The 23,411-nt window shown below is 39.7% G+C and overlaps 2 protein-coding genes across 2 annotated transcripts in view; both read left to right on the plus strand.

Moving 5' to 3' along the window:
- Positions 1–9,333, plus strand: part of DENND6A (DENN domain containing 6A) — a gene marked incomplete at its 5' end in the record, with an annotated part of 29,591 nt that extends 20,258 nt beyond the window's left edge. Inside the window, 5 exons of the mRNA XM_082487919.1 lie at positions 3,755–3,808; positions 3,902–4,011; positions 4,606–4,708; positions 6,198–6,272; positions 6,766–9,333. Of these exons, the coding sequence (XP_082344045.1) occupies positions 3,755–3,808; positions 3,902–4,011; positions 4,606–4,708; positions 6,198–6,272; positions 6,766–6,897 (474 nt within the window). The 3' untranslated portion in view covers positions 6,898–9,333. The remainder of the gene's footprint in view (positions 1–3,754; positions 3,809–3,901; positions 4,012–4,605; positions 4,709–6,197; positions 6,273–6,765) is intronic.
- Positions 9,334–11,455: 2,122 nt separating this feature from the next.
- On the plus strand, positions 11,456–23,109 carry ARF4 (ARF GTPase 4). Its single transcript, XM_082487948.1, has 6 exons — positions 11,456–11,815; positions 18,513–18,593; positions 19,088–19,197; positions 20,538–20,609; positions 21,138–21,263; positions 22,155–23,109. Exons 1-6 carry the CDS (start codon positions 11,749–11,751, stop codon positions 22,239–22,241), a joined length of 543 nt encoding a protein of 180 aa, XP_082344074.1. The 5' UTR covers positions 11,456–11,748; the 3' UTR covers positions 22,242–23,109.
- Positions 23,110–23,411: the final 302 nt, after the last annotated feature.

Here is a 23,411-nt window from a genome sequence, read left to right on the forward strand (position 1 = left end):
TGTCCCTTGGGAGGCAGTTTTGAAGAGCAAAGGTGCCCAGGAAGGCTGGGCATACTTCAAGCAGGTGCTCTTAAAAGCGCAGGAGAAGGCCATCCCCATGTCTCGAAAAACAAGCAGACGGGAAAGACGACCAGCCTGGCTAAATAGAGAACTTTGGCTGGACCTCAGGAAAAAAAGGAAAGTTTACATTCTCTGGAAAAGGGGGTTGGCAACTTATGAGGACTATCAAGATATAACAAAGCTATATAGGGGCAAAATGAGAAGGGCCAAAGCTCAATCAGAACTCAGCTTGTCCACTGCAGTTAAAGACAATAAGAAGAGATTCTTTGAGTATATCAGTAGAAAAAGGAAGACTAGGGAAAATGTAGGCCCACTGGTGAATGAGACAGGTGCCCTAGTGGTGGAAGGCACAGAGAAGGCAGAGTTACTGAATGCCTTCTTTTCTTCGGTCTTCACTGCTAAAGCTGTCCCTCATGAATCCCATACTCTGAAGGCAAAGGGGAAGGTCTGGAGAGATGAAGATTTTCCCCTCAGTTGAGGAGGACCGTGTCAGAGACCACTTGGCCAAGCTGGACATTCACAAGTCCATGGGCCTTGATGGCATGCATCCACGAGTGCTGAGAGAGCTGGCGGATGTTATTGCTAGACCACTCTCCATAGTCTTTGAACGGTCATGGAGAACAGGAGAGGTGCCTGAGGACTGGAGGAAGGCTGACATCACTCCGATCTTCAAAAAAGGCAAGAAGGAGGACCCAGGGAACTACAGACCAGTTAGTCTCACCTCTGTCCCTGGGAAGGTAATGGAGCGACTCATTCTGGATGTCATCTCCAAACACGTTGAGGAACAGGAAGTTATTGGAAGTGGTCAACATGGATTTACCAAGGGTAAATCATGCTTGACCAATCTGATAGCTTTCTATGATGTTATAACTGGTTGACTGGATGAGGGGAAAGTCATGGATGTCATCTACCTTGACTTTAGCAAGGCTTTTGACAGTGTCTCCCATGACATCCTCATTAGGAAGCTGAGGAAGTATGGGCTAGATGAGGTGACAGTGAGGTGGATTGAGAGTTGGCTGTGTGACAGAACTCAGAGGGTTGTGATCAGCGGCACAGTTGGAGGCTTGTAACCAGTGGTGTCCCCCAGGGCTCAATACTCGGTCCAATTTTGTTTAATATATTCATTAATGACCTGGATGAGGGGACAGAGTGTATCCTCAGCAAGTTTGCTGATGATACCAAACTGGGTGGGGTGGCTGACACCCCAGAGGGCCGTGCTGCCATCCAGCGTGACCTGGACAGGCTGGAGAGCTGGGCAGAGAAGAACCTAATGAGGTTCAACAAGAGCAAGTGCAGGGTCCTGCACCTGGGGAGGAAGAATGCTAGGCACCAGTATAGGTTAGGGGTGGACCTGCTGGGAAGTAGCTCGGAGGAGAAGGATCTGGGGGTCGTGGTAGACAGTAAATTATCCATGAGCCAGCAATGTGCCCTTGTCACCAAAAAGGCCAATGGAATCCTGGGCTGCATAGGGAAGAGTGTAGCCAGTAGGTCGAGGGAGGTCATTCTCCCCCTCTACTCTGCACTGGTGAGGCCACAACTGGAATACTGTGTCCAGTTTTGGCTTCTCCAGTTCAAGAGGGACAGGGAACTGCTGGAGCGAGTCCAGTGAAGGGCAACTAAGATGATTAAGGGCTTGGAGCATCTGCCTTATGAGGAAAGGCTGAGAGAGCTGGGACTCTCTAGCCTGGAGAAGAGAAGGCTGAGGGGAGACCTTATTATGGTGTACAAGTATCTCAAGGGTGGGATGAAGGAGGATGGAGCCAGGCTCTTTTCAATGGTTCCAAGTGACAGGACGAGGGTAACAGGTACAGGTTAGTACAGAGGAAGTTCCGTTCAAATACACGGAAAAACTTCTTTACGGTGAGGGTGACAGAGCACTGGCACAGGCTGCCCAGGGAGGTTGTGGAGTCCCCTTCCCTGGAGATTTTCAAGACCCGCCTGGATGCAGTCCTGAGTAATGTGCTCTGGGCAATCCTGCTTTAGGAGGGGAGTTGGACTAGATGATCTCTAGAGGTCCCTTCCAACTCTGAAGATTCTGTGATTCTGTGAAAGGACTTTGTAATGAGAACGACTCTGTAAGTGTGTGCTCTTGTAGCAAATTACTATTTGCTATGATAGCTGAGGGGATACTACAATGTAATCTTTCTATTAATATGTGAAAGATCAGCCAATTCAACTGATAAATTAGACTGGCTTAAATTTTTTTTGCCTGAAATATTTATTCTGTCTTTTAGTAGTAGTGCCTTTCCATGCAAATCATAGAAGTTTGGAGATTTTTTCCCTTTTCCAGTCATATTTGTGTGCTCACTGCTGTTATGCTTGGCATGAGCAACTGTATCTAGCACATCTGTTCCTTTCATCTGCCTTGTCCAGACAGAGCATTTTCTTACTTGTCTTCTAGGCAATTAATTTACTTCTCTTACTTCTTCACAGCCTTACTTATCTTTGCAGCTCTGTTTTTACCGATGTGCTATCTGACTTTCAAAGAACAATGCTTATCTCCAAAAGCAGACAGTGTGGGGTTTGTTTTGGTTTTCTTTTTTTGTTTGTTGATTTCAGAGGTTTTTTGCCATTGGATTACCTGCAGTAGACAAATTTCAGCAGTGAAGCCTTCTTGGGCAGTTGTTTTATGGCCTCAAGGCAGCTGTTTCCTCAGGTTACTGCAGTAGTTGGAGGATTTTCAAATCTTGCGCCTTCGTCAAGCATGAACAAAAGCTACAAGAGACTTTTGAGAAAAAGGCAATGTCTCCACTTAGATTCAGAGCATCTAGAACTGGCAAAGGGATTATTACGAAACTCGGCTTTGTCTCTGTCTCATTTCCAGTCAGGAAATGTTAATGGCCAACATGATGTGGCAGGGGCTATGGAATTCACTTCCTCAAATCTGGTCTCAGTTTTCTTCATTATTACTGCTGTTTCAGAAAAAATGGGCAAATGAAATTTAGTATGGATGGCTGTTTCAAACACTTAAATACCTTGGGGGGCAAAATAGCATATCCAGAGCTCTTCACTAGATCATAAAATCAAAGGTTAACTGGGACATCTGATCCAACCTCATTGCTCAGAACAAGGCCAATTTGAATATATAGCTAAGTATCACATCTTGTTTTACAACTATAGTAAATTGGACAAATTCGACACACTTATGTCCCCTGATTCTCGGGAAGGGTTTGATCATTATCCTCATGCTTTGTCTTCCTCAGAGGCAGTAAATACAGCTTCTAGATCGTTGGTGACTGCAGTCATCACACACAGTACTGCTCTTTCCCCAAGCCTTGGGGTTTAGAATATAAGACGTTTTCATGATGATCTGCCATTTCTCAGTCCTACTCTGCTTAGCCATAAGTGGGATTACTGTTTGGAATCACCAATGATATGAAGGTACCTGTGGACTGTCACCAAAGAAGAGAGATTATTTACTCATGGCTGGAGTTCAGGATATATGTATTACACATATACATTTGCTTCCTGTCCTTCTTGAATCTTGCTGACGTAAAGTTCCATAGTTGGGAAATACAAATGCTATTAGATAAGTGCTTTCTTATGTTCTCATGTGGTAAACATGCATGACTCCACCCTGTACCAATACTTAGAAGAGAAAATGCTGTGGTTACAAGTGATAAGTAAACATACACGTGGACTGTGTATCTTTAATACTGGTTATGCAAACAACCTTTCTTTTGCCTTTCCCTAGGAACGTTATGTGGCAAGCCTAATGCCTTTGCAAAAATGCATATCACCATGGAAGGTAAGGAAATATAACTTGAATGAGCTGGAAATTGGTGAGTAGAGGAAACAATTATGGTATGCTAATGATTTTTTTTTTTTCTTTGTTCTACAGAGTCCACCACAGCTCAGGCAGTTTAGCCAAGATGACTTCATGAAGACACTGGAAAAAGCGGGACCACAGCTCACATCAGGTTTAAAAGGGGACTGGATAGGACTTTACAGGTCATTTCTTTCATCAGCATAAAAAATTAAATTATATCGAAAAAGAGAAATCAGTAATATGAATGTTCTTTTCCTGAGCAAACTTATTATCATTGTAGATTTTAGTAAGACTTATTTCTAGACTATATGCTTTAATAGGAATTGGTAGTGCTTTACTCGCTGAAGTCTGTTTCTCTGTAACCTGTTGATGGTTTTCATAAGATGCTACTAATACTGCAGGTCTCAGTATACCAGTATAATGTGTGGTTTTATTTCTGGTTCTAACTTTATTCCTCCTTCCAATCAAACAGAGGGATAAAAATGAGGATATTTCAAACTGAGCCTTGCTTTTTTTCCTGACAAAATTCCTAATCCTTCTTGTATTTCAGACCCCTTTTCTTTACATTGTTTTCTCAATCTTTGTCTTGATTAATAGAAGCACCTGTTATACTCCACTTCAGAATATTATGTTTTTTTGAAAGTAAACAGAGAAAGGGTCCTAATATCTTCTTCAACCAGAAATGTAATTATTTTACATATGATGACATAGAAAACAGAGCATTATCAAAATTGTAATTAAAATATAAAATGTATTTTACTTCGGTGTTTTATCAGGCATTTTTTGAAATCACCCAACTTCGATGGTTGGTTTAGGAGCCGGCAGAAAGAAATGACACAGAAGTTGGAGGCCCTTCATTTAGAAGCACTCTGTAATGAGGTTAGAAAAACATGTGCTTATTATTATATTTATCATCTTGTAATAAAATTATATTCTCCCTCAAGTCTGTTTTACTTCTGCTATTTTCAGTGGTTGAACATTAAAATGTTGACAATTTTGTCAAGCTTGATTTAGCAAAACAAGAATTTGCTAACCAAGTACAAGCTGGAACTAACATAGCAAAAGTGAACAATATGAAATACAGTTCAATTTTTTTTTTTTTTTATAACTACTGTCATAATTTGTAAAATATCTTTAGTCCTTTTTTCTTTTGTTGTGTATTTTGAAATTGAATACCACCACCCTAAAAAAAAATCTTTTTTTCCTCTTATTTGAGGAATTTTATTCAGCTTTCCTTTCTTGGTGTTCCAGCACATTTTTAGTTGTGATAGTTTGTAGCTTTGAAGGTATAAACTCAATGAGTACCATAGAAAATTGACAACTAATTAGATATGGATAGTAAATAAACCTACAACTGATCCATAGTAACTGAAAGCTGAGAAGTGAAATATGTTTTTTGATATATAACAAAATGCCACATAAATGATCACATTGTAAGATCCATTCTTTACTTAAGAAACTGAAGTGGGTATCAGTATAATTTGAGTTGGAACAACTGATAAAGAAAGGTATCGCAAGAGGAGAGAAGAGATTGTACAGCTAAAGAGGGAATAGGAAGAACAAAAAAAAGAAAGCATCACAGCTTTAAAACAAAAAAAAAAACGTGCTGGTTAGTTTTAAAAAGCCATTGATTTTTATCCCTTGCCTTGTCAATTCCCAAACTGTACATTGTAGCAACCCAAGTAGATTGTTCAAATAGAGCAGCCCTAATAATTTGCAATAGCTAGGTCAATTATATCACTTAGAATCTACCCAATTATATTTGACATTAACTCGTTGCAAAGAAAAGGGAGTGTGTCACAAATTTATTACTAGCTCTGCTCCTTATTAGCTTTTTCTTTTGATGAAGGTGTTAACATCTTTCTGTACACAAGTAAACGTCTTTAGTAGGTGAATAGTAAAGGGGTAGGGGAACAGAACTTCCATAAGAAAATTCACGTAATGAATGTATTTTACTAGTTATCAGCTATGTGATCTCCTTCAATGCCCTAGAAACAAGAAGTGCTGCCTGGCATTGTTTTCATATTTCATTGTGCTGACAGATCTGATTTGGTAAACATTCCCTGCCATTTTGCATTGTACATGCTATTTCTGAAACGAAACCCATTTGGCATGATTTTTTGGTATTTGTTTGTATTGTGTTTGTGTCCTAGTTTCCTGTTTTGCTCAGTCCTGGTCAAACATGCAAATAAAGCAGATTTTGCAGTTCATAGTAGAGACAGTACATGAGTAAAATGAGTTTAGTAAGTGGCATGAGAATAAGGGAAAGGAGAAGACCCATTCTGAACAGTAGGTGTAAATTAATATTACTTTTGAAAATTATATATGTTGCCATAAATATTTAAATGCTTAATTTTTATTCTTTTAGAACTTGGTTTTCTGGAGTCAGAAGCATACTGAAGTAGAAACGGTGGATCTTGTCTTAAAGCTAAAGAATAAACTGGTAAGTAACTGAGTTGAACTTGGCTGACTTGACTAGATAAAAGTATTACGTAGTTGTATTTACAGGTACTTAAATGAAGATATTCTTCAAGATCTAGGTAGCTCAAGGAATCGGTTTCAGGTTTTTAAAACAAAAACAGTTAACGTCAGCCATGACTGAAGAGTTAGCTGGCTTCCCAACATCATTCAGCTATGTTGGAAGCATTGCACTGATCTTGTCTTTTTTTAGTTTGAACTTTGTGACTGATCTGAGTGGGAGCAAGGCTGAATCCTCAGGGAAGCAGAAAACCAAACTTTTTTGTGGCTGTTGAAAGTCCAGATTGGTGTTAGCTCATGCTGTTGTGTAGTTGTTGAGGAAACCTGCTATTGTCCAAATTCCTGCTCAGTCAGCAAACGAGGAATTCGTTTTCCAAATTTGCTAATATGTCACTTTGTTGTGTCTTAAAGTAAACTTGCATTTTTAGTAGAAATCATGTTTTATTGTACCTTTGCAGTTGCAGGCTGACAGAGAACACCTTCCTGTGAAAACTGAAACGCTCAAAAAGCTGCAGACACACATCAATGATATTATTTTAGCACTTCCAGATGACTTACAGGACATCTTGCTCAAAACTGGCACAACATGATTTCTACTGGGATTTTTGTGTACAGAAAAAAAAAGGCAAATGTAGTATCACAGAAGACAGTGGCTTACCAAGTTCAGAACACAGCTCTAAATAGTATATTAACACTACAAATGGACTGTACCAATAGTCTAGCCCACTATACTATTTTCACTGTTTTTTCCACTTAAATACCAATGCAACTAAAGGAATTCCTGTGTCTAATAATGTTTGAAATAAGTGCTCTTAAAAAAAAAAAAAAAAAAAAAACACATCTGTGGACATACAAAACTATACCACAGTATAGGACCACGGTGCAGTGCTGGCATTGCAGAATGTTTTCCAATTGGTGCTGCTATACCCAATGCTTTTAACTCAGGGGTAAGCGATATTGATCCTCTACTGTCCTGTTGATGTAGTACCTGACTGCTTAGCTTTTTTTGTTTTGTTTTTTCTTTTAGTTGTCATCTAGTGATAAGTCCAACTGACATACTATGTGACTTGGTCAGAATACATTATGGTTGAAGTATTTTACTGGTAAACCATTGCTTTCAAAACTGTTTCGAGGCAGCTGAAATAATCAGATCGGTTCTTAATTTTCTTCCTTTCTCCTTCTTACCATCTTTCCAAAACCATATTAATTTAGCATCTTTAAAGAAGGGAAGGCAGCTGACAAAAATTTCCTGAAGAGAAGTCTCTTCCATTCAATGTCAGTTAATTAGGGTGCTCTTACTCACATGCCTTAAATATAAAATAATTGTATACTAATTGGTGGTTTTAAACTGCTGACATTCAGGATTTAAAGTGGATTGGTAGTGTAAATGTAAGCATGCAGTATTCATCACAGGAAATAAACACGGTGTTCTAATACGGATTTTAAAATCTGTGAATTCAGTAGAGTTAGCTGATATAAAATCTGTTTCAGTTGAAGATTATAGTGGTCAGCTCCTGTTATAATTTTGGGGTTTTAATTACTTATACCAGTAGGGTGTTTGAGGAGGTAATGGGGCTGGAGGGAGAAGATGGCTTCAGCTGAAAAAAGCCTATGGAAAGGTCAAACTGTGGCAAGAGAAGATTGTAGCATGAAGTTATTCTCAGTATATGCATATAGCAGACATGCATAAAGAGTAATTTGCTCTTGCATATTAAGCAACAAGAATGTGACATTTATCTTCTTGAACAAGTTTCAGTGGTATATAAGAACTCAGCTGCTCCACATGCAGTGTTGTACTTCGACCAGTTTCAAGTAGAATCAACTTAATGCTATGGTGTACACACAGCATACACTTTTCTATGACAAGTGGATCTCGGTTACAAACAAAATTCTGCTTTTAAGTGCTTAGATAGAATTTTTAAAAACTTAGACATAATCCTGCTATAATGTGCTTTTGTATGATAAATATTTCACACCATCTTTCTAAAAATGTCATATTTAGATATAAAGTGCCACAATGGTATTTTTATGAAAATAATGTATTTTAATACTGTTATGGTTTGTATACAATTACTCATGACCAAAAGTTTAATCTATCTATTATATTACTTAAACTACACCACTTCAGCGTTAATTTCTAACTTGCAAATTTTTTTTGCGCACCCTGATGAATAGCATTTCTAATCCAGAAATGAATGTGGCCATTCTTGTACTAAATTATCTTAAATATTTAACCTGGAGCACTGTGTAGTTTCTTGGAACCATGTAAATTGGTAACAACTATGATAACTATCACAGGACTGCAAATATGTATTTTTGTAAAAGAAAATAAAGGGTTTGATTTTTATTTTTTTCTTTGGAAGTTATGTGACTTAGATGATGGGTGTGATTTGATTGTTTTTCCCCTCTCCTGTGTAAGCAAAGCTGTTCTGCAGGATGCAGTGACTGTTCCTTGTCTGACCTGATGAAGCTGTACCCCTTAGGTGACCAGAAATCCCTGACGTGATGGAGCGGTGGTGTAGTTTGATCATGCATCATGGTTGTAATATGATAGAGCTGCAGAAGCCTGAAGAAAGCAATTGGCAGGGACTGGCTTTCAAGCAAAACTTATCCAATCTTCTATCTATTTCCTGTACATATCTGAGAGGCCCTGGAGTGACACGGTAGCGGGAAGTTGACTGCAAGCAAAGCTCAAATCATGTTTCTTTAATGGAGTTGCTATTAATTTAAATCCCTGAACAACTAGATGGTTAAACAGAATTAGAATCTTGTTCAAAAGAAAGGCAAAAAGAAAAGTCGTACTGGTTTGTTTGCTGTCTTCATCAGTGACTTGTAATGCTTTTAGTAATAGTTGTTCAGAAGGACCTTAACCTATAACTACACGTCTAGGCAAAATACAGTCACTAAAGCAGGAGCAGTTTCCTCATTGCAGGTTTCTTTCTGACCTTGTCCTCTCTCTCTGCAGTCCTTTCACACTCGGTATGCATATTGTGACTAGGGATGCTTCAGCCATTCATAGTGTTGCAGCAGGGGAATTGTTTCAGCTGCGGAAAGTAGTTGCTGGAATTTTCCCACCCCTGTTTTTTGGTTTCATTTTGTTTTGGTTTTAACTCAATGTGCTTAAAATATATGTAAAGAGCTTGTACTAACCCTCATTCATCTGAGGCTTGATGGCTAAAGGACAGTGCAAAAAACCTACTAGTTTCAGTAACTTTGCCTCAGTTGTCATCTGACTTTAAAAAAAAAAATAAAATATTGTATATGTATGTATACACATATGTCTTTTGGACCAGGATGGGGAAAAAGTCCCTAGGTGAAGGAGAGAATACCTGGGTGATTAGAAAGGATCCTAGAAAAGAGGTAGCAATTAGTGTAGCAGGAGCGTAAACTGGACATGCATAAGATTTGGGACTTCTCGGATTTCCTTTAAACAACATAAAAATGATGCCAAGAACCAAAACACAAGATAAAGTGCAATCAAATACAGTAAAGGTGCAGCCAGTCCTTTAACAGTGCTGCCATCTGTGCCCTGAATAGAGGAGAATTAGTCAAAAGTATGTTGTGAATAACAGTTGTGCATGATTATACAGAGCAACCACTTATGTTAATGTTGAAACACTGATTGTTGACAATCCCTTTGCAAGCAAATGTTAGATTGTACTCAAACAACTGAAATAATGAAAGGTATCTAGTAATGACCTAGCTATAGTAACAATATGCCAGCTTGGAGGTCTAGAGAGTAACTTGATTTCAAAGAGAGTCCTTCAAATATTTTGTAGTACACTTATCCTCAGCTAAGTTCAGGGAAGCTTAACTTTCCTGGCCAAAAAAAAAAAAAGAAAGTGTAAATACAGAGTGCTCTGAATAGAAAGTATTGGAAGCCTAAAACAGGACTCCTTAAAACCATTAGGAAATTGAAACTGAATAGTTGGTCCAGGATCATATTAACATATTGGGCACTAACTAGATTAAGTTAAAATATGTCTTATTTGGAAATTAAATTAAGAATCAAAGGTAAATTTTTATAAAATTTAAAACAGAAATTTGGTTCAGAAGAACATAATTTAAAACTTGAGGAAGATTTTCAATGTGACACGTAAGAAAAGAGCAGCCTAAGTCGAGTCTTACTCACAGTAACCTACTGTTCGGATCTGACTCAGGGCTGACTCTATCAAGACCATTAGAGTTGTTTTTTCTTTAATGGAAGATAACTAAACAGCTTCCGTTTGAAAAATGTTAGCTTTTGTGTATTGACATAGTTTTCAATTAGCATAGGTAGGCTATAAGTCCCTTGAAAATTTTTAGGGGTTTTTGATCGAACCAATGCTTCCTTGGGACTGGGAGCTCAGTCACTCAAGTATTAATTGAATGCAGCTTAATTATCACCATACTATGGGCTTTTTACAGTAGCTGTGCAAGAAGCTGTTACGGCTGGTTATGAAATCAAACATGCCTCTCGAAAACGGCACGTTTCTAATAAACCATGGCTTGTTTCAGTTTTATTCCCGTCTTACTTCCCTGTGTCTGTCAGCTGCTTCCCGGCCCGGCAGAGCCCGGTGCTGATCCGCTGCCCGGTGCCGCCTCGGCTCTGCGGCCTCCGGCAGGCTGCCCAGGCCCGGGTCACGGGAACTGGGGAAGAAGGAGATCCTGCAGTAATCGCTGCTGCTGTGAAAGAGCCGATTTTTGTGTGTTCGGGGGCGCTCTGAGGATTTTCTTTTACCTCCAAATCCCTACGTCTGTCTTTTGCGGCCCTTCGGGAGAGGAGGCTGCTGCCTGCCGCGGCTCCGCCTGACCCGCGGTGAAGCGAATTACGGGGGTTTGAGGTGATCCAGGGGCACACCTGCCCCGGCACCCCCCACCGGGGGCTGCTGCCTGGCCGGCCGCTGGGCCTCGGCCTCCGCCGGCGCGGTGGCTCGGCGCCCGCGGGACTACACCTCCCGGCGTGCCGCGCGCGGCCGTGCCCGGGGCGGCCGGAAGCTGCGGTGAGGCGGGAAGGGCGGCCCTCGACTACATCCCCCGCCATGCGCTCGCGGCAGCCGTTAGAAGGGGCCAGGCGCGGGGCGGGCGCAGTGCATGCCGGGAGAGGTAGTCCCCGCCGCCGTTGGGCGCTGGGGCCGTGCGGCGAAGGGTGGTTCCGCCGCCGGGAGGGATGTGGCGAGCGTGACGTGATTTTGTCCGCGTTGGAACCGGGGCGGCCGTGGCGAGCGTGACGTGGCAGAGAACGAGCGAGCGAGGTTGCCCGGTCACAGACCAGCAGCCGCCGCTGTCGTTACCGCCGCCTGCCCCTTATAAGTCGGGGCCGCCAGGCGAGCACCCGCACCTCAGCAGCCTGCCGCCTCGCTCGCGGAAGGATCCGTGAGCGCAGACAGGAGCCGAGCCGCGCCGCGCTCCCCCTCCCTCTCGCTCCCTGCGCCGCCGCCCAGCCCCGCGCCGGAGCCGCCATGGGCCTCACCATCTCCTCGCTCTTCTCCCGCCTCTTCGGCAAGAAGCAGATGCGCATCCTCATGGGTAAGGGGCGACAGCGGAGCGTTGCCGCCGCCTGCCCGCGGATCCCCGGTGCCTCGCCGCCGCTCTATCCGGTTCGCGGCCGCCGCCAGGCCCACCCGCTCCCTCACGGACGCGTCCCGCTGGCGGTGGGGGAGGGGAGGCTGGTGGGAGGGGGCCGCAGGCTCAAGGCGGGGGGTTTGCCCCGTCGCGGGGTGGGGGTGACGGGACGCCTCTCTGTCCCCTTCTCTTAGGGCTTGTGGGGTCGTTGGGAAGTGAACGAGCGGGGGGGGAGGGGGGAGAAGGAGCCGTGAGGGAAGCGGGTGGGGATGGGGACATGTCTGCCCTTCCTTTTCCTCCGCCGCGGTCTCGTTTTCTCCTCTCTCGTGTCCCCCCCCTCGCACACACGATCCCGCTGTCGGGGGGTGGCGGCTGCGCGTCACAAGGGGAGGCAGAGCCCCGCGGTGTGCTGGGTTGGCGGCGGACGAGCGGGGCTGCGGCCCCTCCGCCTTCCACCTGCGCTTCCGCTTGCGGCGGGCCGGAGCGGAACGTAGAACAAAGATCGAATGGCAGCAGGTGAAGCCGGTACCCGCCGGCGGGGGAGAGCGCGTCGGGCTGCAGAGGGTGTCCCTCCTGCCCGCTCTGACCCGGCAGCGGCGGCTTCTCGAACAGGATGTGACAAAGCCTGGTGTTTTTTTCACCGAGAGCCTAACCAATTGCCATATAATAGCCGGTTTTCGGTAACTATGGTGTCTGTATCTCAGACTCCTGTGAAAGGATGTTTCAGTATAGCATCTGTGCACTTTAATTCTCATGAACCTCATGTACAAACCGTAAAACCCTGTAAGTTGCTCTTCCAGTGCTTACTTAGTTTTATTGTCAGCCTGTAATTATTTATTTGGCGTTGGATTGTGTTTCTCTTGAAACGGACTGCATAAGAGTTGAAGCCAGCAGCTCTTGAAGATTCTCGCTTTAAGACTGCGGTTCAAAAGGTCAAAGCAAGCACGTACCACATTCGATATTTCCTCCTCCGCTTCAGCTCTTCCTTGCCTTCTTCCACATACCTACCCACCCCCACAAGCTTTATGTACAAACAAATCTTAACCCCCAGATTTGCTCAAATGCTCTTACTAAAGCGACTGGAACTTGATTCATGGCCATTGACTGAAGTAGCTTGTCCTAAGAAACTACGTGGAGTGCTTGTTTCAATATAGCCAGCAACGGGACTGGGTCCTAACTGTGAAACTTATTGGCACGCTACTCATCCTTAACATTGCCTGGGTACGCACAGCAGATGCAAAATGCAGCTTTTTTTAATTATAATTTTCCATGTTTTCCATGCATTTTGTGATGACAGAGTTCTTTATTACATGCATGGTAACTTTTATTGTATCTTTGCTGCTTGAAATTGGAGACTCTTTTTCATTTCAGAATAACCTGAGTAATTTTTTGTCTTCAAGACAACCTAGTATATCTGTTAATTTCAAGGAAGTGATTTGACTGTCTCCCTAGCAGCCAGACTCTTCATATGATTAAAGAAATGAAGTAAAATCTTCAAATGAGCTTGACTGTAGGATGAGATAGTGTCTGTGGTATTAGTAGTTCTGCTGCATTCTGCAAAATAACGAAAACAGGAAAGCAATGTCATACAGATCAAAACAGCTTGCAAGGCTTTAGTTTCTTCATTGGTAGGTAATTAGTTCAAATTTAGGTTAGATATGAGTTAGAGAGCTGCACTTTCTAGCAGTTGGTTCAACTGCATCTTTTCTCTTTTTTAAAATAATTTTTATTTTAAGGCACGGATTATATTAAAATACAGGACTGGATCAGAGCATGAGACTGCACCATATTTGTTATGTAGTATAAGAGCGTAAAAAACTTTTCCTGTGTTGCGATGAGAGTGTGTCATAGGACCTAAATTGGATATTTAGAAGCAGAATATGTTGTATTGGAGATCATGTAACTTGTTTATACTGGTAATAAGGAAAAGAAGCTCTTCATAGCATTCTACGTTATGTATCAGCTCTTTGAGGAGAGATGTCTGAATGAATACTGGGACTGAATTAAACTTTTCCCCAATGTGATAAATTTCAATTTGTGATTTGAAAATGAGCTGGACAAGGCTAGGCATTTAAGTAGTATACCAGTGATGTAACTTTATGGGGTAAGGTGTTTATGGAGAAATATTTAGGGGAAAATATTATATGGGTGAAGCGATAATGAACAGATGATTAATTTATAATTCAGACTTCCCTTTCACAGCTTTCTTCTGTTTCAGCAGAATTCAAGAGAAGATGGAATTAATTTAGCCCTTAAGACAGGCTTTGTGTTATTGAGTTCTGCAGAACTCGATTATTTCTTATCAGATACCATTAACAACAGCAAGACACACTATATTTTATACTCTGAAGCCACATTTATGGTAAAAGGTGGACATTTAATGGTTTACTGTTACTGAAATTTTGTTTTTAAAACACTGCACTTGTATAATTCAGTATTTTTCAGAAATATTAAGTTAAAATGATTCTGAGGAAAGGAATGTGAAATAATTCCTACATCATCTTTATAGATGGAAGTAACATGAGGGAAAAGAAAAGAAATAACTGTAGGATAGGATTGAATGACTTAAAGTTAGACTAGGCAACTGGGGCATTAAAGTGGAAAACCTGAGTCCTAACTCTGCATGTACCTGTCTGTAAAACTCTTCACTCATAGTTTCTTGTGCTTAAAAAAGAAAAGCCGGTGATTCATTGGGGACCTTTCAGTATCATAATTTAGTGTTCTGTGTCTTGGTGTAGTTGTGCAAGTGTTAACTGAGGTAATATCTACTCCGGAGCTTTGAATACAAAGCTAATTATTAAACATGTTTGGGGGGGGGGGGGGAGGAGATTGTCAAATTCTTTCGGAATTGTGTCACCATACAGCACAAAACCATTTACCTGTTTTTTGTGTGGTGTTGTGTTGTTTTTTTTTTTTTTTAACCACTGTTGGTTTGCATGCTGTTGGGTTTTTGTGTGTGTGTTCTTGAGAAGCTGTGTTGAGAGTGACCCCTTCATGTCCCCCAAAGACTTAGCCAATTGAAACTAAACCTGAAAGAGGAATAGTATGTAAAGGATAAATAAGACAAGTTTTGAGAAAACTGGTATGAAGGTAATAAGAAAAGTGAAGGAATACAAACCTGTAGTAAACGGGATTCATTAATTTTTTTTTTTTAAGCTGGCTTTTTGTAACATGAATGTCATGAATCAGTTAAACACGGTAGAAGCTTTTTTTTTTTTTTTCTGTCTCTGATTATGGGAATCATCAACACACTGTATTCCATACTAAACTTTGGAAATCCCGATCTGACAGTCAAAATCTATTGGTCTTGATGGAGATTCCATTTAAAAAGTCAATTCTCAATTTTTCTGCATCTGTGGTTTATATGAAGTTCTATGCTATAATAACTGAGGCAGCTTGATATTCAGCCACCAATGATCAAAGTAGAAAGTAAATGAGGAATGTGATGCGGTCACAGGGGTGGTGTTCCCCAGTAAAAACGAACTACAAGCTTGAGACTTAGAGATACAACTGACAGACTGTGAATAACTCTCTTGAGAGGAGTAAAGGGCTTAGAACAACAATGACTTTAACAGCAACTGAAAGGATTGTAGGTATTTTTTCTCCAGCTAGAGGAAGAGAATGTTTGACTCAGTTTAAAGATAAATGGTTGCAAGTGCAAGTTTGTGCTTCCCATTTGTACCTTATTGTAATCTTAATGCTTCGTGTTACAACTGCTGACCATCATACACCTTACATCAAGATTCTTATACCTTGGCCTTGTCGATGGTCAGTCAGCCAGTGGAATCAGAGTTAAAACATAGAATCTGCAATTTACCTTACATTATTTGGGGATTTAAGACATAGTTTTTAATCTTGATAGTTAAATCAACTTAAACTTTATTACCTGGAATTAGCTCATAAGTTTACATTTAGTGTTACAGTGCAAATGTAAACATGTTTATTCTTGGACCACTAGAAGCAGTAGTTACACTTCCTGGTGGCTCAAAAGATTAAATGTGATTTAGTGCTCTGAAATGTCTTGTTCTGAAAAGGGTGGTAAATAGCAAATTGGAGTAAGAAGTGTGAATGGAGGCTATGCTTTTGATGAGTATTACTTGTTTAGACTTCATAACAATTGCAATTTGGCTAAAAGAGGCGGTTTTTGCAAATAGGGTCATGGTGATTTGCAGAAGTTGCCTTCCCCCCATTAAAAGGGTGCTGTCTCAAGTGTGGAGTCAGAAGAAGAAAACATATATCCGTAACTCAGCCTGCCTCAGTGCAAAGTCCAACAGCTTAATTAGAACTGTGGATAAGAGTAGATTTAAGCAAAATCTCTGGGTTTTGCGCTTACATAGCTAATGTAGCCTTCTGCCAACACCATTGAGGTGATGGTGGGTCTTGGCACAAGAGCAGAGTGGGTAACTGGAGCAATAATTTCTTAAATTTAGGAAATAGTTTAAAATTCTTGACTAGTTTCTGATTTCTTAACTCTGAGTCATATCTTCAGTTGGTTCTCAAAACCCTGTGTGTATTCTTTGAAATTAGATTAGCTTTTTTTCTTTGTCTGCGTGTTTAGTATAACCCCTAAATACATTAAAACCATTTGTGTAGATAACTCCATTTTTCTTTCACTGCTAATTTTAACAAATCTTGTCAATGTTCTACTGGGAACTGTTTGAGTTTTTTTGGGGGGTGGGTGTAGAGTTTGTGACTGTGTGTAGCTTTAATTGGTGGTACACTAAATGATTTTAATGTTAATTTACTGGAAAATTGACATATATATCATGTACATACATTATGTTTTCTTCTAAAGATCCAGGCATCCTACAAATGCTCACTTGAAGCTGAGCAGTGTGAGAATGGTTTTGGGCTTTAAGCATTGTGCTATTAAAAACATAGTTTTTCAGCACAGATGAAGTATTTGAGGGTTTCAGGGTTCATTTAAAGGGTTTTTCTAAGGCTACCTGACACTTTATTGGTGTACAGCTAACATTTACAAGTTTCATGACTTGCAAGCTCTTGTGAAACTTCTGCTGCACCAAGTCTTTTTTTTTTTTTGTTCATGCTTGTGTGTGGTTCTAAAAAGAGACCAACACTTAGATGATAGCAAAGTTAAAACTGTTAAATTTTGATTTGAGCATTTTGGGAGTTTATTACCCTTCAAGGAGCTTTAGTTTTGATGGTAGATTTTTGGGTTTTGCCCTCTTTCATTTAACAATTAGAGAATTATTTTTTTTTTTAATACACAATGCCAATACCAAAGAAACTGCATTGGCATGTATAATCCTGTTCACAGTATCAGAATATAGGACAGTTATAGATAGGTTTTTAAATTAGTTTGCTGTAACAGCAGTTTCTGTCTTGAAGGAGGTGGCTTTTTAAGAGTCTGGTTTCATTCTGAATAAGTAGGTAATCTCGAATTCCATTTTATGGCAACGCTAAGGAAACAGTTGTATTATTAATAGTCAGGTCATCAAAGCTTAATATATCACAGTCACCAAGTAGGAAATTAACTCGGGACATTTAAGAATGTTACCAAACGAGGATAACGTTTGGTTTCTTGTGCAAATATTATTTACTTAATTTGGGGGGTGGTGGTGATGGTGTGTTTTGTTTGGGCAAAATTTTATTGACTGTTTTAAGTTTCACAAGTAAGCATTTTATTCAAACTGTTGTGTGTTAAGTGTTTAGTACTTACTGTTTATTTAGGTGCTTATGTGTGCCAGGCATTGGGTTCTAGTGTAAAGAGTTGTATTTTAAGTTGCTTTTATGTGTTCTGAAATGCCTGGCAATAAGCAGTTGCACAAACAGTTTCAGAAAACTACAGCGTATGCCTGCAATGTTGGTGATGCTTCTCAAAAAATGTCTTTGAGTCTCCAGTTTTTTGGTGGTGTTTTTTTTTTTTTTGAAGGATCACATACTTAGCACGTATCTTACATTGAAAAACAGCAAGCTAAGTTTTGTTGTAGAATCAGAAGAGCAAATTTCAGTGCAGAAGGCCTTCTATAAAGATCAAAATTGGAGTCTCCTAATGAAAGCATCTCAGTGAATGGAAGTGGTGTCCTGAAGAAGAAGGTGTATGTGGAGCAATGGCAGGAGTTTCTTAATGTATGTGTGTTTGCCAATGCAAAGGAAATGTGTTAGCAAAGGGACAAGGGACTGGAATGAGGGAGACTGAAGTGTCTTCCATTTATAGTGCCAACTCCTCTTGGTTCAGGTGCATGTGAAACTGGCCTTAGCAGAAGGTTGAGTAAGACAGACCCTTCCCCAGCTTGGGTGCAAAGTAGCAAATGTGATCAGTTAGAAATTATGTGCTGCTTGTAGATTGTTGCTAGGCATTTAAAATCATATTGACTTGCATAGAAGAAACTTTCAAAGTAAATGATAAAACTTAATTAACACAAATACTAAGCAAGATGACAAGGAACTTGTGAGCCTATAGGTTGTAGATGAAAATGTATTATTGATCTTGTTTCCTCATTGCTTGTTGTCTCTCAGTGCTGGATAGAGGAGATGGGGAGAAACATACAGCAGTACATCAACAATGACTTAACAGTGTTTAAAAAGTTGTTTCTTCTTAGGAGAAAAACCTAATATTCTGCATGTAAAATGGCATGTTATTAAATTAGCAGGCTGTAGTTCATATTGTGAACTAAATCAAATTATCTGTTTATTCTAGTTGGTTTGGATGCTGCTGGTAAGACAACTATTCTCTATAAACTGAAACTAGGAGAAATTGTCACCACAATTCCCACTATTGGTAAGATAACCAATTGTCATGTCTTTATTCTTTTTACTCTAGATTTGTGTTGTAGAGAGGGGCTTCTGAAGAGTGTAGGGATTTGCTATCTTTGCTGTTAGTATAAGAATCAAGACAAACATGGGCTTTCTGGTACTGCTGTAACTTAACTGTGTCAGACCAAAGATACATCTAGACCACAATTCTGTGTCTGACAGTGGCCAGCAGCAGATGCTCAGGAGTATAGGAACCAATTAAGCAGCAATACTTCCCCCAAACACCTGAAAGACTTGCTGAACCAAAGGCGGTGTACTTGGATTTTATTGATTATTTTGGGGGTGGGGGGAGTCCCCCTTCAGTCAATTTTCTTCTTGATCTAGCAATTCAGTTCTGATAAGTCATTTCACACATATATTTGGGAGAAATATAGCTTAAGAAGTAACTATCATTAACATGATTAGAACTATGTTTTAGCACTAACGTTAACTATTTCTAAATATATGACTCTCTTTTAGGTTTTAATGTGGAAACGGTAGAATACAAAAACATTTGTTTCACAGTTTGGGATGTTGGTGGTCAAGATAAAATTAGACCTCTTTGGAGGCATTATTTCCAAAACACACAGGTAAGAGTTCTGACATGGCGGTCGTTAAGGACCTGTTTTGTAAAGTCTCATTATATGTGGAAAGCTGTCTTCTGTCCCTTGCTTTCAGAAAGGTTCTTCACTACCTCCTGCAAGTTCTGAGGGATGCCCAGATTTTAATCTAGGTGAGGCTGGTTTGTTACCCTGAAGGCTTCAAGTCAATTTGTGAGTGTAGCCTGGCAAGGATAAAGTCCTTCGGGATCTACCAGAGTTCTGTAATGTGCCAGAGCAGCTGGTTTGTTTGCAAGGAACTCTTCAACTTTGGTTTATCCATGTTTTGATCCGATGAACTAACATTAGCTTATGTATAAGAAATGTTATTGTCTGAGCACCCTTCTACATATTCTTTTTTTTCTAATCAGCCTCAAAATATACAGCTTTCGCTGTGCTATACTTTTACACTGATACGGTGTATTTAGTACACTGAGTATCTAAAAACAACATTACTTGTTACTGACTGATTAGAAAGTTTCCACTTCATCTTGATATGACTGCGGTAATTTTTGGTGATAAATATGATTCCTTAGTTCACAAATAGTTAGGTAAGTTGCTTATTAGTATCAGGAAACTTTGGGAGTGGTTTTGTTGTTAGTGGGTTTTTTTTGTGTGGAATATAGAATTGTTTCCATGAAACTTCTGTGCAGCATAATGGATGTGATTGGTGCAGAAAAATGGAGAAGTCTGGTTTGACATAAAGGAGCTAGCAAAGTAGTAATACTTAATTTCAGTTCCTTATTCAACCCTGTTACTAAATATTTTAAAAAGATGTTTCTGTTTTCTTAAAGAGAATGATAAAATTTAAGGTTTTCAGACTGAAATTTTAAGAGTAGTGTGTTGGTTAGGAGGACACTTGAATAACAGAGATGCCATTAGAAATACTGTTTGATACAAACCTTTTGAAAAAAAAAAAAATTCAGGCCTGCCTTTAAGAGCAATTTTTTTGATGTGAAATGTGAGATGGTGAAGCATTTGTGATTCTCTTGCTGCATTTAAGCTGCTACAATGAGTGAAAAGGGAGAGGGGACAGTTAGCTTCTGAAATTCTCCTGGTGTCCTCCCCCCCAAACTAATGAATCCCAGACTAATCTGTAAATTGACATTTGTGTTACTTAACTTGTTTGATTCAGAAGGCCTAGCTTTATTTTGCAGTTGAAACTTACGTACTTGTTCAGGCAGACATCTTGCATTGCTTAAACAGAAATTTCTGTCAAATTTGCTTACCTAAGAGAGGGGACAGTCACGATATTCAATAAGAGTTTTTTGCTTTTTAAAATAACGCTGCATGTTTACATTGTTTTTTCAAAACTGTTTAACTTTTTACAGGGCCTCATTTTTGTGGTAGACAGCAATGACAGAGAAAGAATCCAGGAAGCAGCAGAAGAGCTGCAGAAAATGGTAAATATCAATACCTTCTGAAATATAATTGTTGTACTTCGTCGTATTTTTAGATGTGTATTAGCTTCCCTAAGACATTTAGGATTTTAAAATTTTAGGGAGTTTGTACAGTGCATATTGTATTCAACTGATAATTCTGGATCACATAGTGCACTGAGCTGTAACTACAACTCTGTAGAGAGCTTTAGCTCAAGATCTGCTAATGTGTCAGAACCTTTCTTTCCTTCATTAAAGCTTAATAGAAATGCAGCAGATGAAGAAAGAATTATGGAAAAACAAATTGGTGCTATGGATTTCAGCAGCAAGGTGCTGGTAAATTTAAACTGCCTATTGAGAGAATATTTCCTTGCTTGTAGGAGCTCTGTTGGGTACTAGTTAAATTTCACTTAGTACGTACTAGTGACTTCAGGAGCAAGAACGAAAAAGTTTATAACTCTTTAATCAGTATTTAGGTTTCTTTAGTGCTTGTTGAAGTAATTGAAGCACTTAACTGAGCTAATTTAATAACATGTCCTTTTTTTCTGTTAGCTTCAGGAGGATGAGCTGCGAGATGCAGTGCTGCTTCTGTTTGCAAACAAACAAGATCTGCCCAATGCCATGGCAATCAGTGAAATGACAGATAAACTAGGTCTTCAGTCTCTGCGTAACAGAACTGTAAGTGCTAAGCTTCCTGGTTGCTGAACTCTTCCTTTATTATATATCATAAATGTAATCTCCCTTTAAAAGAGAGGGAAGTTTTCACCTCTTTCTGTAGAGAGGTGCACATACCTGCTGTTAAACTCTGTAGTGCATAGTTTAAGGTCCTGGTTCAAAATAACTGATTTAGAAGTGTAAACCAATTTGTACAGCTGTTGCAGTGTTTTGTCCGTCACCTTCTCCTGGAAAAATACAAATATTCTAGGCCATCACTGAAAAACAGCTGCCAAACATGTTTGACAAAGCATGTGGTGGGCTTTCCTGTTTTCCCATTACTTGTTATTTTGGGGGAGAAAATGCATTCTGCATTCTCACCACTACAAATATGGGAAGAAATTAAGTAGCTCCTGATTTGTTAAATTCCACCTGCACAAGCCTTTGAGACATAGGGTTGCTTCACATAAACCTTCTATCCTTTTGTAATACTTGCTTAATGTCTTTATTTTGACAAGCTAAGATCATATCCATAGAAGATGTTTTAGAGGTCTATTAATTTAGATTATTCCATGTCTGTTTTCTGAGGAGCAGTCTTTCAAAAACTAGAAGCTAGTTTTCAGCTTATAAACCAAACGCAAGTTCCGTATTTGTTTTTTGATGCGCTAAATGGTGTTCTAGCATTTGGTAGGTCAACACTGAGGTTTTGGATAATGTCTGAACCCCATCTACTTCTTATATGCTTTTCAAAACTTATCAAAATACTATTTGTTCAATATTAACTCTACTTATGGCACAAAACGGTGTTTAAATAACACTATTTGAGTATGTATGTGAATGTCACATACTGTGATAACTTAACTTGCATTTTGTCAGTATTTAAATTTAATTTTTGCTTGTGTTCTACATTAACAGTGGTATGTCCAGGCTACCTGTGCTACGCAAGGAACTGGTCTGTACGAGGGACTTGACTGGCTGTCAAATGAACTCTCAAAACGCTAACTCAAACTGGATGACTCTTTCACCAGGGACATGTTTGATATAAGTGGTCTAGGCTTGTTACAACAAAATTAGTTTGCATCTTGGTTATTACAGTATCTGGAACTGATATTTGGGCAGGATATTACAGCGTTTCAACTTATTTTGTTGCCAATTATTGTTTACCAAGCTACATGTTGCAAAGGTAGCAATATGCTTGGGTAAAAATCTCCTTAACTTGGAAAAAGTGTATCTTCTGATTTTATTCCCCTTGTTAGCCTAAATGCCTGAATATAGTTATTGTGACATCTTTAAGATCTGTTTTGAATACTCTTTTGAGCCCCAATAAATTAATGTTTTAAATTTTTTTTTCTCCCTGCTACTTTTAGTTTACTGATGCCCTGTTTCATTCCTCAGACAGTCTGCTGATTTAAAAATGTAGCATTCCGTATGTATTTATTTCTCTCCCTTGCCAAAAAGAATTCCTAATACTGCTTGTTCCAGCCAAGGAAATGATCTAAAACACTATACAAATCTACTGCACTGAGGAACATTTTATTAATCCTTGGGTTTTGTCAGCCCAACTTGCCTTTGTGTGAATTGGATTTGATGGGTAGAATAGTTCTGTGCTGGTTGCGAAGAGCTCATGTTGAGGTTGTTTTTAATATTCAGCAGATTGTCTTCCTTTATATTGTATCTTTTTTTTATGTTGCATGTTGCTTTTTGGTATCAGCCTGACTATTTTTGCCCAGTGTATAATAGTTCTGCTGAAGTTTTACTGTTTGTTGGTGAACATATCTTCATAAAGAAATTTTGGGAAATTCATCAGACTCAATGGATTAGTTTCTTCATAACCCACTTGGAATTATTCCTAATAAAATTATAAAATGTATAGTTCTGTGTATGCTCTTCTTGATTCCTGAAATAGTTGAACTGAAAGTTATCACTTACTCTTTTTACATATACTGAGCTTCCCTGCAGCTTGAATGTGAACATCAGTCTCAGATTTTCACTTGTTTGGAGCTATGTAGAGTGGGACGCGGAAGGTGGGCAACAAAGTTGTATACAGTGCAGTAGAGTAGCTGTCATCAAGACTTGTATAGTTTTGTAAGTGTCTTTTGAAATTGTAAGTCTAAAATTCCTTTTAAGATGTCCAGATACGAAAATACTAACAGTTACAAAAATCGTAATAAA

The sequence above is a fragment of the Vanellus vanellus genome (assembly GCF_965231255.1).
Source record: "Vanellus vanellus genome assembly, chromosome: 9".
In the NCBI taxonomy this organism is placed as follows: domain Eukaryota; kingdom Metazoa; phylum Chordata; class Aves; order Charadriiformes; family Charadriidae; genus Vanellus; species Vanellus vanellus.